At 38.5% G+C, this 17516-nt stretch overlaps 1 protein-coding gene across 6 annotated transcripts in view; it reads right to left on the minus strand.

Annotated features, from left to right (window-relative positions):
• ERC1 (ELKS/RAB6-interacting/CAST family member 1) overlaps positions 1-17516 on the minus strand; it is a 368179-nt gene that overhangs the window by 185319 nt on the left and 165344 nt on the right. For 4 of the 6 annotated variants that reach the window (XM_067008464.1, XM_067008463.1, XM_067008465.1 and 1 more), the window contains one exon: positions 13859-13990. The exons of the other annotated variants lie outside the window; for them this stretch is intronic. In XM_067008464.1, the coding sequence (XP_066864565.1) occupies positions 13859-13990 (132 nt within the window). The remainder of the gene's footprint in view (positions 1-13858; positions 13991-17516) is intronic. 6 annotated transcript variants of the gene reach the window in all.

Here is a 17516-nt window from a genome sequence, read left to right on the forward strand (position 1 = left end):
AGCAAAAAAGTGCATGTACTTGTATATTTCATTTCTACAACTCTGCCAGGCTCAGGAGAAAAAAACTAAGCAGCAGCTGCTAAATAAGTTCATGTGTGTCTATGTATTTATCCATCCATCTAACACATCAGAGAATCCAGCTGTCTGATGCACTGACCACTGGACAGATTAATTAAATAAATATAAAAACTCAGTCCTGCCAGGGCTCTAGGCACAGTTGAGGTATTCAGCTGGCACATGTGGCTGGGCTGTCATCTTACATCTTGTAAGACACACCCAGTGTCTCCAGGTTCTACTGGACAGTGCGCCTATAAAGACTTCGGAGGCTTCAGTAACCATCAAGCACTTGTAATGAAAAATGTACATCCACAGAATTTATGTCAAAAGTGAAAAAGTAACCTCTGCTTAGAATTCAAGTCCTTTTAACAGGGACTGGGATTCGGATACCACATGTGAGCACCGAGAGTGGACACCGCTACTGAAAAAGAATCTGTTTTCTAGGTACTTTCAGCCCACAGGGTGTGTGTGTGTGTGTGTGTGTGTGTGTGTGTGTGTGTGTACATCTATGTGTTTAAGGTGAAAAAAAGTCATGAAAATTCAAACAGATATTCCCAACTGTAATTTAAGGTCATGAGGATCAAACACAAATTTTTAAAATCCTAAATATTTTGTATCTTCTTATTTCTAGGAATAAGGTGTAAGTATAATGTTCTAAAACCCATATTTTGCTTTAAATAGTGCTAAAAAAGTATTCTTTTCTTTCCCTTTCTCCTTCCTAAAGGAACCCACCGAATACATGACTTTGTAAAACTGAGAAATATTTAGCATTAGGACAGGATTTCACAGTAGACATTTCTAGTCCTTTACTAAAGCTACCCAAACTATACCTTCATGAGGAAAACCTAAAAGTAACCTGGAAAATAAAGGACAGACTATGATCCTGCACTGACCTAAGACACGCTCGGAGAGAATGACCAACCCAATGCCCAAAACCATGCCCACCTGAGCAACTGGTGAGCTGGCTGTGGCATCCTCAGTTGATGTAGATACTACAAATTCTAGGCCAGGCAAGGGGAGAGGACAAGGATTTCCTCAATTCATAGGAATTAAAACTTCATATATATGTAACTGGGAACTTTTAACAATAAGCATGTCATCACTGGTACCCAGTCAACCAGGTAGGGTCTATAGATAGTAAGTTTCTCTGGGGCCAGGTTGGCCCGGTCCTCCCCTTGGAGCTATCGAGGGCAGTGGTGGTAACAAGAGAAGTATCAGTAGTAGCTACTGTTGACTGACTACTCTCTTTACACATACAACAACCTCTCTTCATGTGGCAGATACACCACATTAAGCCAGCACCTTTACAGCACTATATACCAGTACCAAGTTTCTCTGACAGCTCAAGAACTGACACAGAAATAACTCGCCCAAGATCACAATTTGTAAGTGATGGAACCATAATTCCATCCAAGGCTTCTAACTTGAGAACCCACTTTTCTAGCCACCAGGTACTATAGTTTCCCTAAAGTTCTGCAGTGGCCTTCTGAACTAGAGAGTCACAGTATAAAATCTCTGTACCTAACATATCACTTCTGTCTTTCTTGGATTTGATTCTCCTAACACTGATGACGCTAATTTCAGCTTTGTAGGACAAGAGTGTTTTCTCAGATGAGATGAAAAAGCCTGAGGGAAAAACTGGTTTGAGGGTAAGAACTAAAGAGTTCTGAATTTGGATGGTTTCAGGTTGAGATTTCAATGAAATACTGGAGTAAAGATACAAAGTGATATGAAGTAGACTTAGTTTGGATCTCAGAAGAGACAACTGGGCTGAAAGTAAAAACCTGACGTGGTAGCAATACTACTACTACCACTAATACAGCTAACATTCTTCAGCACAATTTCTTAGTTCTTATCCTGAACAAGTTTTTTGCTAGGGCATTCTCATCTCAGAAAATGGAACCACCACCTCTCAGCGTCCTGTCAGAAATTGGAGGATCATGTTTGTTTCTTTTTCACCCTTACCCATACATGCAATTCATCAAATCTTTTTAGCTCTGTTTCCATTCTAAACCCATTCACTTTTCTCCACCTCCGCTGCCAGTATATGAGGTACTCAGCCTAATCTGCCCGCCCTCCCCTAGACCAGGAGTCTTCCACAATGACTGTGTTTGCATACCTCTTAAAGACTTTATACAATTAGGATATTAACTTAATATATAATTTTTTGGAATCATAAGTTAAAGAGTTGGTATCGCATCATAAGTTAAAGAGTTGGTAGGCATCGAGGGAATTTACCTCAACATAATAAAGCCCATATATGACAAACCCACAGCCAGCATCGTTCTCCATGGTGGAAAACTGAAACCATTTCCACTAAGATCAGGAACAAGACAAGGTTGCCCACTCTCACCACTATTGCTCAGCATAGTTTTGGAAGTTTTAGAGAAGAAAAATAACAGGAATCCAAATCAGAAAAGAAGAAGTAAAACTGTCACTGTTTGCAGATGACATGATACTATACACAGAGCATCCTAAAGATACTACCAAAAAACTACTAGAGCTAATCAATGAATTTGGTAAAGTAGCAGGACACAAAGTTAATGTACAGATATCTGCTGCATTCCTATACACTAATGATGAAAAATCTGAAAGAGAAATTAAGGAAACACTCCCATTTACCACTGCAACAAAAAGAATAAAATATCCGGGAAAAAACCTACCTAAGGAGACAAAAGACCTGTATGCAGAAAACTGTAAGACACTGATGAAAGAAAATAAAGATGATACAAACAGATGGAGAGATATACCATGTTCTTGGACTGGAAGAATCAACATTGTGAAAATGACTATACTACCCAAAGCAATCTACAGATTCAGTGCAATCCCTATCAAACTACCAATGGCAGTTTTCACAGAACTACAACAAAAAACTTTCACAATTTGTATGGAAACACAAAGGACCCCGAATAGCAAAAGCAATCATGAGAAAGAAAAACGGAGCTGGAGGAATCAGGCTCCCTGACTTCAGACTACGCTACAAAGCTATAGTAATCAAGACAGTATGGTACTGGCACAAAAATAGAAATGTAGATCAATGGAATAGGATAGAAAGTCCATGCACATATGGTCACCTTATCTTTGATGAAGGAGTCCAGAATATACAGTGGAGAAAAGACAGCCTCTTCAATAAGTGGTGTTGGGAAAACTGGATGGCTCTATGTAAAAGAATGAAATTAGAACACTCCCTAACACCATACACAAAAATAAACTCAAAATGGATTAAAGGCCCTGCAAGTTGAAGAAAGCACCTGGGTGTGATGACAGAGAAACGTGGAGTGAAGGCCACGCTGGTCCAGGGTGTCCTGCAGGTTGTAAAATGAACTTTAATCAAGTGCCACTTTTTGTTCAAATGATTTTAATTAGATTGCACAATTTTTAATATGCAAAGAAAAAGTTTTAAATCCTGAATTTAAAAAGAATAAGGGGGCTTCCCTGGTGGCACAGTGGTTGAGAATCTGCCTGCTAATGCAGGGGACACGGGTTCGAGCCCTGGTCTGGGAGGATCCCACATGCTGCGGAGCAACTGGGCCCGTGAGCCACAACTACTGAGCCTGCGCGTCTGGAGCCTGTGCTCCGCAACAGGAGAGGCCGTGATAGTGAGAGGCCTGTGCACACAATGAAGAGTGGCCCCTGTGTGCCACAACTAGAGAAAGCCTTCGCACAGAAATGAAGACCCAACACAGCAAAAATAAAATGAATCAATAAACTTTTACCCCCAACATCTTCTTAAAAAAAAAAAGAATAAGAAAAGATGTAATCCTTAAAAATACTCATTCATCTATAACTATCTAGCAAATCATTGGTAAAACGTTATGATCTTCTAGGTCAAGAATTTACACTTAACATACATGCCAGATAACGGCAAAATGGCGATTTGAAAACAATGAGTATCACTATTAAAAATGAGCTTTGAGGGCTTCCCTGGTGGCGCAGTGGTTGAGAATCCGCCTGCTGATGCAGGAGACACGGGTTCGTGCCCTGGTCCGGGAAGATCCCACATGCCGCGGAGCAACTAAGCCTGTGAGCCATGGCCGCTAGGCCTGTGCGTCCGGAGCCTGTGCTCCGCAACGGGAGAGGCCACAACAGTGAGAGGCCCGCATACCGCAAAAAAAAAAAAAAAAAAAAAAAAAAAAAAAAAAAAGAGCTTTGAAAGGAAAACAGAACTCGTGCAAATGTTAGACATACTGACAGGATATATCTTTTTCATTGCTCAAAACATTAAAAAATATACTTTAGGGACAGATATAAATCCACCTTATTGACTGACAAGAAAATGTCTTATTACTTTAGAGGTGTTTTTGAAACATTTAGTTGGCAATTTGCAAATGGCTCCTTCAAAAAATAAATTTACTCTCAAAGAATACCAGTGAAGATATTTAAAACATTCTTTTCAAGTGCTAAAAAACAAAACAAAAACAAAAACACAATCATGTCAAAAATGTTAAGTTCACAGCAACACTGCTGAACAAAAGACACTGCTCCCAGCCCCTTGGCAATTCTGCAACCCATTTAAGGGAACAATCTTCACTCTATGTTCATATAGATGCTTAAACTGAACACAACACAAAACCTGTCAAAAGTTGAGCAGAGAGAAGTTTCCAAAGAAGAAAACCCATACGGAAAGGAACAAAGCAAAGGTAAAAGGAGCCCTTGAGGGCTTCCCTGGTGGCGCAGTGGTTAAGAATCCACCTGCCAACGCAGGGGACAAGGGTTTGAGCCCTGGTCTGGGAAGATACCACATGCTGTGGAGCAACTAAGCCTGTGCACCACAACAACTGAGCCTGCACTCTAGAGCTCACGAGCCACAACTACTGAGCCCATGTGCTGCAACTACTAAAGCCCATGCACCTAGAGCCCATGCTTCGCAACGAGAAGCCACTGCAATAAAAAGCCCATGTACCGCAACGAAGAGTAGCCCCTGCTTGCTGCAACTAGAGAAAGCCTGCGCACAGCAACGAAGACCCAACAGAGCCAAAAATAAAAATAAATAAAATAAATAAATTTATTTCTTTTAAAAAAAGCCCTTGAGTTTTCCCCCACGGAATTATTCACTTTATTCTTTCCATTTGCCAACACAGATTAGAGGAGCTCTTCCTTCATTAGATCAGTGAACAACTTCTTTAAATTTGGGGCATGGGCTCAGTGTAGAGCAGCACATATTAGGAATAAAGACATGTAAGGGGATCCTGTAAGAATACAAGAAAGGCATCAAGAGTCATTTTCCTTTGAGAGTTTTTCTCTGCTCAAACTTTAAAATTAAAAGGTTCTGTATTTTATTTTAATAAGAGAAATGGTTCCCAAACAATTTTACGTTGCTCCTTGAGAAATTCAGAGATGCAGCTACCCTTCTTCTATCAGAGGGAAGCATTTCTTCTCAGAGGCTAAATTTAGGCAAGAGACATAAATTTTGGACCTGAGCAAGATAATAAGTATAATGTCCCTAGCCATTAGGGACATTAAAAGCCATTTAAGATATTTCAAACAAATATTTGTAGATTACTTTAGTGCATAGAATTAATACATATAAGCAAAATTAACAGTAGGGTTAGAAGACAGAAAACGATACAGTAAAACAATACAAGATGGAAGCTGGAGAGGACAGTGAATGACGGGTACACAGCCTCAGAAGTACAAACATAAAAGCAGTTTCTTCATACCTTAAACCACTTAAAGCCCAAATGACTGGTCTCATGCAATATTTCACTCAACAGCTTCAGATAGGCAGTGAGTAGCAGAATGGAGGAAAAAAGATAAACAGGAAAGAGAGAAAGAAAAAGGCATGCAATTAAAAGCAAATTATTTACAGACACTTCAAAAGATATTTTTTTCAGTTTCTTACAAAGCTCAATACAACCTAGCAATCGTACTCCCAGACATTTACCTAAATGAGTTGAAAACTGATGCCCACACAGAAACCTGCACATGAATGTTTACAGCAGCTTTACTGACAAATGCCCAAAACTGGAAACAACCAAGGTGTTATTCAATAGGTAATAGAATAAACAAACCATGGTACATCCAGTCAGTGGAATATTTTCAGAGATAAACAAGATAAACTCTCAGGTCACAAAAAGACATGGCATTGTCTTTAAACACAGAGGCTAAAGGAAAGAAGCCAGTCTGAAAAGGCTACAGGAAAAAGATCAGGGATTGGGGAGATGGGGGAGGGATGAAAAGGAGGAGCATGGGGAATTTTCAGGGACTGAAACTATTTTGTATGATGCTGTAATGGTAGATACATGACATCATACATTTGGCAAAACCCATAATATGTATAACATGAGAGTGATCCAAACTGTAAACTATGGACTAGTTAATAATGTGTCAATACTGGCCCATCAATTTTAACAACTGTATCACACCAATGCAAGACATTAACAACAAGGGAAACTGAGGTCTAGGAAGGCGTATATGGGAACTCTGTACTTTCTGCTCAACTTTTCTGTGAACTAAAAAACTGATCTAAAAAGAGCCTAATAAGATAGCCTCATCCACCAGAGGGCAGAGAGCAGAAGCAAGAAGAACTACAATCCTGCAGCCTGTGGAACAAAAACCACATTCACAGAAAGACAGACAAGATGAAAAGGCAGAGGGCTATGTACCAGATGAAGGAAGAAGATAAAACCCCAGAAAAACAACTAAATGAAGTGGAGATAGGCAACCTTCCAGAAGAAGAATTCAGAATAATGATAGTGAAGATGATCCAGGACCTCGGAAAAAGAATGGAGGCAAAGATCGAGAAGATGCAAGAAATGTTTAACAAAGATCTAGAAGAATTAAAGAACAAAAAAACAGAGATGAACAATACAATAAATGAAATGAAAACTACACTAGAAGGAATCAATAACAGAATAACTGAGGCAGAAGAACGGATAAGTGACCTGGAAGACAGAATGGTGGAATTCACTGTTGTGGAAAAAAATAAAGAAAAAAGAATGAAAACAAATGAAGACAGCCTAAGAGACCTCTGGGACAACATTAAATGCAGCAACATTTGCATTATAGGGGTCCCAGAAGGAGAAGAGAGAGAGAAAGGACCAGAGAAAATATTTGAAGAGATTATAGTCGAAAACTTCCCTAACATGGGAAAGGAAATAGCCACCCAAGTCCAGGAAGCGCAGAGAGTCCCATGCAGGACAAACCCAAGGAGAAACATGCCGAGACACATAGTAATCAAACTGGCAAAAATTAAAGACAAAGAAAAATTAATGAAAGCATCAAGGGAAAAATGACAAATAACATACAAGGGACTCCCATAAAGTTAACAGCTGATTTCTCAGCAGAAACTCTACAAGCCAGAAGGAAGTGGCATGATATACTTAAAGTGATGAAAGGGAAGAACCTACAACCAAGATTACTCTACCCGGCAAGGATCTCATTCAGATTCGATGGAGAAATCAAAAGCTTTATAGACAAGCAAAAGCTAAGAGAATTCAGCACCACCAAACCAGCTCTACAACAAATGCTAAAGGAACTTCTCTAAGTGGGAAACACAAGAGAAGAAAAGGACCTACAAAAACAAACCCAAAACAATTAAGAGAATGGTCACAGGAACATACATATCGATAATTACCTTAAATGTGAATGGATTAAATGCCCCAACCAAAAGACACAGGCTTGCTGAATGGATACAAAAACAAGACCCGTATATATGCTGTCTACAAGAGACCCACTTCAGACCTAGGGACACATACAGACTGAAAGTGAGGGGATGGAAAAAGATATTCCATGCAAATGGAAATCAAAAGACAGCTGGAGTAGCTATTCTCGTATCAGATAAAACAGACTTTAAAATAAAGAATGTTACAAGAGACAAGGAAGGACACTACATAATGATCAAGGGATCCATCCAAGAAGATATAACAATTATAAATATATATGCACCCAACATAGGAGCACCTCAATACATAAGGCAACTGCTAACAGCTATAAAAGAGGAAATTGACAGTAACACAATAATAGTGGGGGACTTTAACACCTCACTTATACCAATGGACAGATCATCCAAAATGAAAATAAATAAGGAAACAGAAGCTTTAAATGACACAATAGACTAGATAGATTTAATTGATATTTATAGACATTCCATCCAGAAACAGCAGATTACACTTTCTTCTCAAGTGCGTACGGAACATTCTCCAGGATAGGTCACATCTTGGGTCACAAATAAAGACTCAGTAAATTTAAGAAAATTGAAATCATATCAAGCATCTTTTCTCACCACAACGCTATGAGATTAGAAATGAATTACAGGGGAAAAAAACGTTAAAAACACAAACACATAGAGGCTAAACAATACGTTACTAAATAACCAAGAGATCACTGAAGAAATCAAAGAGGAAATATAAAAATACCTAGAGACAAATGACAATGAAAACACGATAATCCAAAACCTATGGGATGCAGCAAAAGCAGTTCTAAGAGGGAACTTTATAGCTATACAAGCCTACCTCAAGAAATAAGAAAAATCTCAAGTAAAGAATCTAACCTTACACCTAAAGGAACTAGAGAAAGAAGAACAAACAAAACCCAAAGTTAGCAGAAGGAAAGAAATCATAAAGATCAGAGCAGAAATAAATGAAATAGAAACAAAGAAAACAATAGTAAAGATCAATAAAACTAAAAGCTGGTTCTTTGAGAAGATAAACAAAATTGATAAACCATTAGCCAGACTCATCAAGAAAAAGAGGGAGAGGACTCAAATCAATACAATTAGAAATGAAAAAGGAGAAGTTACAACAGACACCGCAGAAATACAAAGCATCCTAAGAGACTACCACAAGCAACTCTATGCCAATAAAATGCACAACCTGGAAGAAATGGACAAATTCTTAGAAAGGTATGACTTTCCAAGACTGAACCAGGAAGAAACAGAAAATATGAACAGACCAATCACAAGTAATGAAATTGAAACTGTGATTAAAAATCTTCCAAAAGTCCAGGACCAGATGGTTTCACAGGTGAATTCTATCGAACATTTAGAGAAAAGCTAACACTCATCCTTCTCAAACTCTTCCAAAAAATTGCAGAGGAAGGAACACTCCCAAACTCATTCTATGAGGCCACCATCATCCTGATACCAAAACCAGAGAAAGCTACTACAAAAAAAGAAAATGACAGACCAATAACACTGATGAATATAGATGCAAAAACCCTCAACAAAATACTAGCAAACAGAATCCAACAACACATTACAAGGATCATACACCATGATCAAGTGGGATTTACCCCAGGGATGCAAGGATTCTTCAATACACCTAAATCAATCAATGTGATATACCACATTAACAAATTGAAGAATAAACACCATATGATCATCTCAACAGATGCAGAAAAAGCTTTTAACAAAATTCAACACCCATTTATGATAAAAACTCTCCAGAAAGTGGGTATAGAGGGAACCTACCTCAACATAATAAAGGCCATATATGACAAACCCACAGCAAACATCGTTCTCAATGGTGAAAAACTGAAAGCATTTCCTCTAAGATCAGGAACAAGATAAGGATGTCCACTCTCACCACTCTTATTCAACATAGTTTTGGAAGTCCTAGCCATGGCAATCAGAGAAGAAAAAGAAATAAAAGGAATACAAGTTGGAAAAGAAGAAGTAAAATTGTCACTGTTTGCAGATGACATAATACTATACATAGAGAATCCTAAAAATGCCACCAGAAAACTACGAGAGCTAATCGATGAATTTGGTAAAGTTGCGGGATACAAAATTATTGCACAGTAATCTCTTGCATTCCTATACACTAATGATGAAAAATCTGAAAGAGAAATTATGGAAAGACTCCCATTTACTATTGCAACAAAAGGATTAAAATACCTAGGAATAAACCTACCTAGGGAGACAAAAGACCTGTATGCAGAAAACTATTAAGACACTGATGAAAGAAATTAAAGATGATACCAACAGATGGAGAGATATAGCATGTTCTTGGATTGGAAGAATCAATATTGTGAAAATGACTATACGACCCAAAGCAATCTACAGATTCAATGCATTCCCTATCAAATTACCAATGGCACTTTTTACGGAACTAGAACAAATCATCTTAAAATTTGTATTAGAGACACAAAAGACCCCAAATAGCCAAAGCAGTCTTAGGGGAAAAAAACGGAGCTGGAGGAATCAGACTCTCTGACTTCAGACCATACTACAAAGCTACAGTAATCAAGACAATATGGTACTGGCACAAAAACAGAAACACAGATCAATGGAACAAGACAGAAAGCCCGGAGATAAACCCATGCACCTATGGTCAACTAATCTATGACAAAGAGGCAAAGATATAAAATGGAGAAAAGACAGTCCCTTCAATAAGTGATGCTGGGAAAACTGGATAGCTACATGTAAAAGAATGAAATTAGAACACTGCCTAACACCATACACAAAAATAAACTCAAAATGGATTCGAGATCTAAATGTAAGACCGGACACTATAAAACTCTTAGAGGAAAACAGAGGCAGAACACTCTTTGACATAAATCACAGCAAGATCTTTTTTGATCCACCTCCTAGAGTAATGGAAATAAAAACAAAAATAAACAAACGGGACCTAATGAAACTTAAAAGCCTTTGCACAGCAAAGGAAACCATAAACAAGACGAAAAGACAACCCTCAGAATGGGAGAAAATATTTGCAAACGAATCAACAGACAAAGGCTTAATCTCCAAAATATATAAATAGCTCATGCAGCTCAACATTAAAGAAACAAACAACCCAATCCAAAAATGGGCAGAAGACCTAAATAGACATTTCTCCAAAGACGACATACAGATGGCCAAGAAGCACATGAAAAGCTGCTCAACATCACTAATTATTAGAGAAATGCAAATCAGAACTACAGTGAGGTATCACCTCACACCAGTTAGAATGGGCATCATCAGAAAATCTACAAACAACAAATGCTGGAGAGGGTGCGGAGAAAAGGGAACCCTCTTCCACTGTTGGTGGGAATGTAAATTGATACAGCCACTATGGAGAACAGTATGGAGATTCCTTAAAAAACTAAAAATAGACCTACCATAAGACCCAGCAATCCCACTACTGGGCATATACTGTGAGAAAACCATAATTCAAAAAGACACATGCACCCCAATGTTCACTGCAGCACTATTTACAATAACCAGGTTATGGAAGCAACCTAAATGCCCATCGACAGACGAATGGATAAAGAAGTTGTGGTACATATATACAATGGAATATTACTCAGCCATAAAAAGGAACGAAATGAGGTCACTTGTAGAGATATGGATGCATCTAGAGACTGTCATTCAGAGTGAAGTAAGTCAGAATGACTAAAACAAATATCGTATATTAACGCATGTATGTGGAACCTAGAAAAATGGTGCAGATGAACCGGTTTGCAGGGCAGAAGTTGAGACACAGATGTAGAGAACAAACGTATGGACACCAAGTGGGGAAAGCGGCAGGGGGGTGGGGGTGGTGGTGTGCTGAATCGGGCGACTGGGACTGACACGTAGACACTGATGTGTATAAAACTGATGACTAATAAGAACCTGCTGTATAAAAAAACAACAAACAAACAAAACAACTAATACTAAACTTTCTTTGGGTTATTTGTATGGAAATATGTTAATATAAATGTTTCAGACATTACAGGAAATTCCTAAAAATCTTATATGTTCTGGTATAATGTTATAAGTCATAATTCTAGTTATTATTTTAAAATGTATATCTCAGAAATAACTAAATTTCCTTGTCAACTGCATTATTATGAACTTTCATCAAATCTTTAACTGTGGTCATTTTTAAGTCTTTTGTCATTTACAGACAGTTCTGGGTGTACTCTGATGCTTTTGCAAAAATGTTCCTATGAAAGGGTTTCATCTTCAAGGAATTCATGGAAAAGACTCTGACAAGTACAGGTTTCAGGTAACTGACTGCACTGCTGAACTGAATGAATAAGCATTTTCAGAACTCTAATGGAAAACTGATGAGTTCGTAAAAGTGCTAACAAAAGAGCAAGATGAAAAAAAATTAATTACATGGGACTGAGTGAACTGATGAGGATGATTATAATTTTTGTGACTTTCTGTTTGAATTTAAAAAAAATCCCACAAGGACTCAGAGGCAAAAAATATACAAATCAATTTTCTCTGCAAAGTAAAGGAGTGTTAGATTGGAGGATTACTGGACTGGATGTCAATATTATGACATAGTATGAGTGTGTTTCGTGTTTGGTAATTACAATCATTGTTGCTTTTGCTGTGGTCATCCATTTACAATGCTTGGTGTCAGTCTATCTCCTGTAAAAAGAAAATACAGTGTGTGTGTGTGTGTGTGTGTGTGTGTGTGTGTGTGTGTGAAAAAATAGAACGAAAGTACAAGGAAAAAAATAAATAAAATAAAAATAAAAATAGTCTATTAATATCAATCAATCAGCCCCAGAAAGCAAATTCTAAACAGTTCACACAATAGCTTAAAAAAGAACATGTAACAGCAGTCTATATACCATGACATGATTTATTATTAACTGCCAAAATTTCTACATGATCTCTGGTATGTAAGACTTGTCACTAAACAATGATCCCAAAGCAGAAAAGAATCTTTACAGAAAGACAAAATGGGGAACATCTTGAAAATAGAGGGAAGAATGTAAAAAAGGTAAAATCAAGACAAAAAAATCCCTCCTCAACCTGGAACAATGGTTGACACTACCCCTTCTCTGAGGCTCTCCACTAAACACAAGCTCTGTTTAACTGTACATTAATAAATATTCAAATAGACAGTGGACCGAGACATTTATCTAAGAATAGGGCACTGAAAGAAACTCATTCTGGAAAGATCCATTTTCCTTCAGCTTTGCTAATAAATGTCAGTTTGTCTTTCTACACTTGACACCAAAGAAACCAGATCCTTGTATCTAAGTTATGAGGGGACTCCCTGGTAGTACACACCATGACATGTCTGCTTTGAGAGGTACCCTTCTTCCTTGCTATGGAGCTCCTCTAGCTCACAAGAGCTCTGGTGGTCTGATCAAAGGGCTCCCCAAAGGATTCATGTCACCCTCTCACTGAACACTTTTTACCTGTTTGGCACTTACATTTCTCCAACAAAGAGATGGAAACAACGCTGGAAAGAAGACACTCTCATAATGGGAACTGAGACTAGAGCCTTCACTTGTTAAAACTATTTATTCCATTCGGACCTCCCACCTTTAGTTATTCGTCCTAATAAAAAGTTTAAAGCAAAGGTAGAGAATCTAAGAAGACATAAAAACATAGAAAACAAACAGAAACAGCAGAATTCTTTAACAAGTCACCTCCGGGCTGAGATGCTGACCTGGGGCTCCCAGGTGTCATGACATCTATGTCCCTCACACCTGTTAGCAACCTCAGCTTGTTATAACTTTCACGGCTCTTGTGAACGAGACAGGCTATAACGTAAATAAGCCTTTTGCTATTTAAATCGACACCTTTGGCTCAGAAGCGTGTGTGTCTCCCATTGAATTTAAAAGCACGGTTGTCCTCAGTCTGGTGACAGACAGGCAAGTTAAGTTTCGTCTCGTCAGACGTATCAGCATATGCAACATCAAGATATAAAAGTCAGCTCCAAGTATGCAACGCACAGACGACTGCATTAACATGAACCGGTTCTTAATACGGCTCTGCTTTAATTCTTATTTAACTCTATAAATACTCACACTCGGTGAAGTGCTTTGAAACCCTGCAAACACACATCATGTACTGTTCACCTAAGCCACACTGGCTGGGCTTCACCCTCCTTTAACCAGCAGCACTGCCGTGGCTGTAAAACCCGCAGACCTGTTTTTCAGCGCTGGTCCTGGCTGACTCCTCCTGCGCCAGCACCACCTCTCGCTCCGCAGTTATCTGCACACTTTCTCTTAGTGCTTCCTCCAGCTCTTCGATCCTGTCGTCCTTCTTACGGAGGCTGTCCTGGAAAACGACGGAAGACCCGGTGAAGGAGACTAATTGACTCAGGAGAGCCCATTTGTCAAGAAAGGGCTCTGTGCCTATACAATGTTCTTCCCTTCAGAATACATCTAGGCCAAAAAGATATGGACACAAAGGAAAGAATAAAACAGGGGAAGAACGCAAAGAGGTTGAAGAAGTATATTATTAAGAGCAAAGGGACAAGTTAGTTAAGCAAGAGAAACCTGTGATGGACCTTCTCCATAACACACAGAAGAAAATTGTTTGTGTTAGGCAGATAGGCAGCAGGGGCTTGATTATTTAAAAATGCAAAGCTGTTTTCGAACTACTCTCTAAACTGGGCTTAAAGGCAGCTTTGATGAAGCCTAAGTCAGAAGACTCAATAGCTAAACATTCTCTCCCTGCAAAGTCAAGCCTAGATGAAAAAGTTAAGTAAACAGCATGATCAGTCAGATTATATGCTACATATAGACAATTGTTGGCAAATTCATTTTTTAAAAAAGAAATGCAAAAGGAGATTTTTCCCAATGAATTCAAGAGAGTAAAGTTTTCTCTCAATCTCATATAAGAAAACTAAAAATATCTGGTGATAAGTAACTGGTCTGGCTAAGGATGAGTAATTTGGTTAGACAACCAAAACCCACTAGGCCTAATATTCTACACAAGTCTAAGAAGTAACTTTTGGGGAGGTAAATATGGATTTCTACCAGAAAGACAAACAAAATCCTACAGGACTTTAAAATCACGTAAGATAGACGATCTTAAAATAAGAAGAATAAATGAAACAGTTTTCAAGTAGTATGAAGAACTGGATTCATCAGATTATTCTAAGCATTTCTTCTTTAAATTCTTATAGAACCAGAAGACTAAGAATAAAGTGTTGCCTTTTATTAATAGATGAAACAAAGAACAAGGTTTGTCCATTCATTCTCCAACTTTCTGAACACTCGTATCAGCAAAAGATACCAAAGGATTTTGTCTTTTATCTATGCAACTCTTATTTGATCTTACTGTAGTTCAGTTTTCATAAGTACAAAGTACAAGAAAGTCCTTTTTTGACAACTCTGTCTTCAGAAATCTGGAACTGAAATCTCTCAAACGTAAGTCAGATTTTTCTCCCAACTTTGATGGAATGGCATCTATTTATTTAACATCCTTCCTAATAAAAAGTTGTTATATCTTTTGCTCTCTCCCATTTTTCTCAATTAAAAAAAACAGATTTAGGAAAAAGAATATTCACATTTTGATGATGTATGTTTTTTTCTTAAGTTTTCATTCTTCTTGGAGATAATGTTATAAAATACTCTGATTTAGTCCCTAAGTAAGATTCTGTTTTATGCAGGGCAGGTTAGCTACATCAAAAAATGCTCTTTGCTGAAATCTAAATGCTTCCAGTTTGCTTGGCATTAACAGTGGAGTACAATAAGGGTTTCGACAACGAGGCCAAGCAGAGAGAGACCAGGGATGACTCAGGTGAAAACACTGAAAACAAAGTCCAACATAGTTTCTCTTGATTCAAAGAAAATGAAATGTAACAGAAGGATTAAGTGGAAAGGAATGAATGATGGCAATGATCCGTGCAGTCCTGTCAAATCCTCTAATGAATAACTACACCTGTAGTAACACGGGCTTCTGAATTACAGATTCCTGTAAGCACACAGAAACACAAATGCTTCCCGTTCTCAATTAGCTGTGAATAGCTCAGTATTGTGTTTACGTCCAGCCTACTGTACCCTTCACCCTTCAACTGTCTTCTGGAGACCTCCTGAGAGGCTTCTGGTATCCTAACCTAAAATAGGGCTGAAAAAGTGATTCCAAATAACTTCCCAGAAACCCAATTTCAAGCAAACAGGTTTACTTGCTCTTCTGCACGGGCCAAGAAACAGCTTGGAAGCTTTATCAGTAAAACGTTTTTTTAGAGCGACGATAATTAGTAGTTTGTCATAAGACAGATGATCAGTGCAGGTTTCCATACTGAAAGTTTCCCTGAAACCAGTGCTAAAACCAGTCTACCAGATGAGCTCTGTGTGCAAGGTCATGTATTTTAAAAGTTTTCTGGACCTAATGGCAAAGCCTGGTTCAAAATCTTTCTCCATGACAAAAACGAAAAACAGAAGCCAAGTGAAACCACAAATAAAAAGAAAAGGAGAAGACTGTTGAATCATTTTTATGAGATACTGTAAGTCATGTTACATCTCAGTATAAAACTAAGTATGGGACCATCTGCTCTAAGGAAATCTCATTAAACCAGGGCAGTAACGAGAAAAATGAAGATAGCAAATCAAATACCCCCCGCCATCTTTAACAAAGTCCAACTACTGAAACCACATAGTGAATAAAATTTGGCTCCAGTTTTGTTTTTGGAATCTTAACAGATATCTGCTCAGGCAAACCAAGGAAGTTTCCTTTGTACTGAACAAAACCTTGACTCTATTTCATTTAATAAAATATTGAGCCAATGCCAGAAATAAATAGAACCTTTTAGTTCTACAAATATTGGAGCCCTAAGCACACTGCTAGGTCATATTTATAATTATTCTTTCTTGTCCTCACTGTTTCTTCAAGGTTAAATACATTTTTCTGCACTTAGATTATAATATGGGTACTTTTTTGTAACGTTTAGAATACTAGAGAAAAGAAAACATCTTTAAAAGTTTAGAAAGGGGGCTTCCCTGGTGGCGCAGTGGTTGAGAGTCCACCTGCCGATGCGCGGGACGCGGGTTCGTGCCCCGGTCCGGGAAGATCCCACATGCCGCGGAGCGGCCGGGCCCGTGAGCCGTGGCCGCTGAGCCTGCGCGTCCGGAGCCTGTGCTCCGCAACGGGAGAGGCCACAGCAGTGAGATGACCACGTACCGCCAAAAAAAAAAAAAAAAAAGTTTAGAAAGGGCAAAAATGATCACCCACAAAGAATAAAAAATGGAAGGCAGTGGAATTTTTAAAGGCAACACAGAAAACTAGATGACAATTGAGGCGATGCCTTTAAAACTCCGAGGGAAAGATGAGTTCTGGTATAGAATTCTACATCCAAACTATCAATCTAATGTGAGGGTGGAATGCAAAGTCTGAAAAAGTTTACCCCACATCACAGACCCTCAGAGAGCTACCAGGTCTGTGCTCTGTGTCAGATGCATGGTGCAGGGAACTGTGGAGGTGACAACAAGCCTGGAGAATACGTGCAGTTTGGAGTAGAGGACGGAAACTCCAGGAAAGATGTTTGCAGGAAAAAAGTGCACGTAGAGATTACCTGAGGTTAATTAATAAGGGATGATGTATTTTACAACAGTAACAATATTGAGAGGAATGTCATAGGTTGGAGAAAGGAATCTGGGAATAAACTGGTGATATGCATACAAATAACTAATAAAACAAACAAACAAATTACCAGCACCAGGAAACACTACAAGTCCAATAAAGGAGATGAAGTCGTACTACACTACATGCCTTGGTCACAATAATGCAAAACTTGATAGAACCACATTGGAAGGACAGAGAGGGAAGAGTGCGGGGTGACTGGTGTAAAGAAGCCAGT

Source organism: Kogia breviceps, chromosome 12 (assembly GCF_026419965.1).
Source record: "Kogia breviceps isolate mKogBre1 chromosome 12, mKogBre1 haplotype 1, whole genome shotgun sequence".
Classification (NCBI taxonomy): Eukaryota; Metazoa; Chordata; class Mammalia; order Artiodactyla; family Physeteridae; genus Kogia; species Kogia breviceps.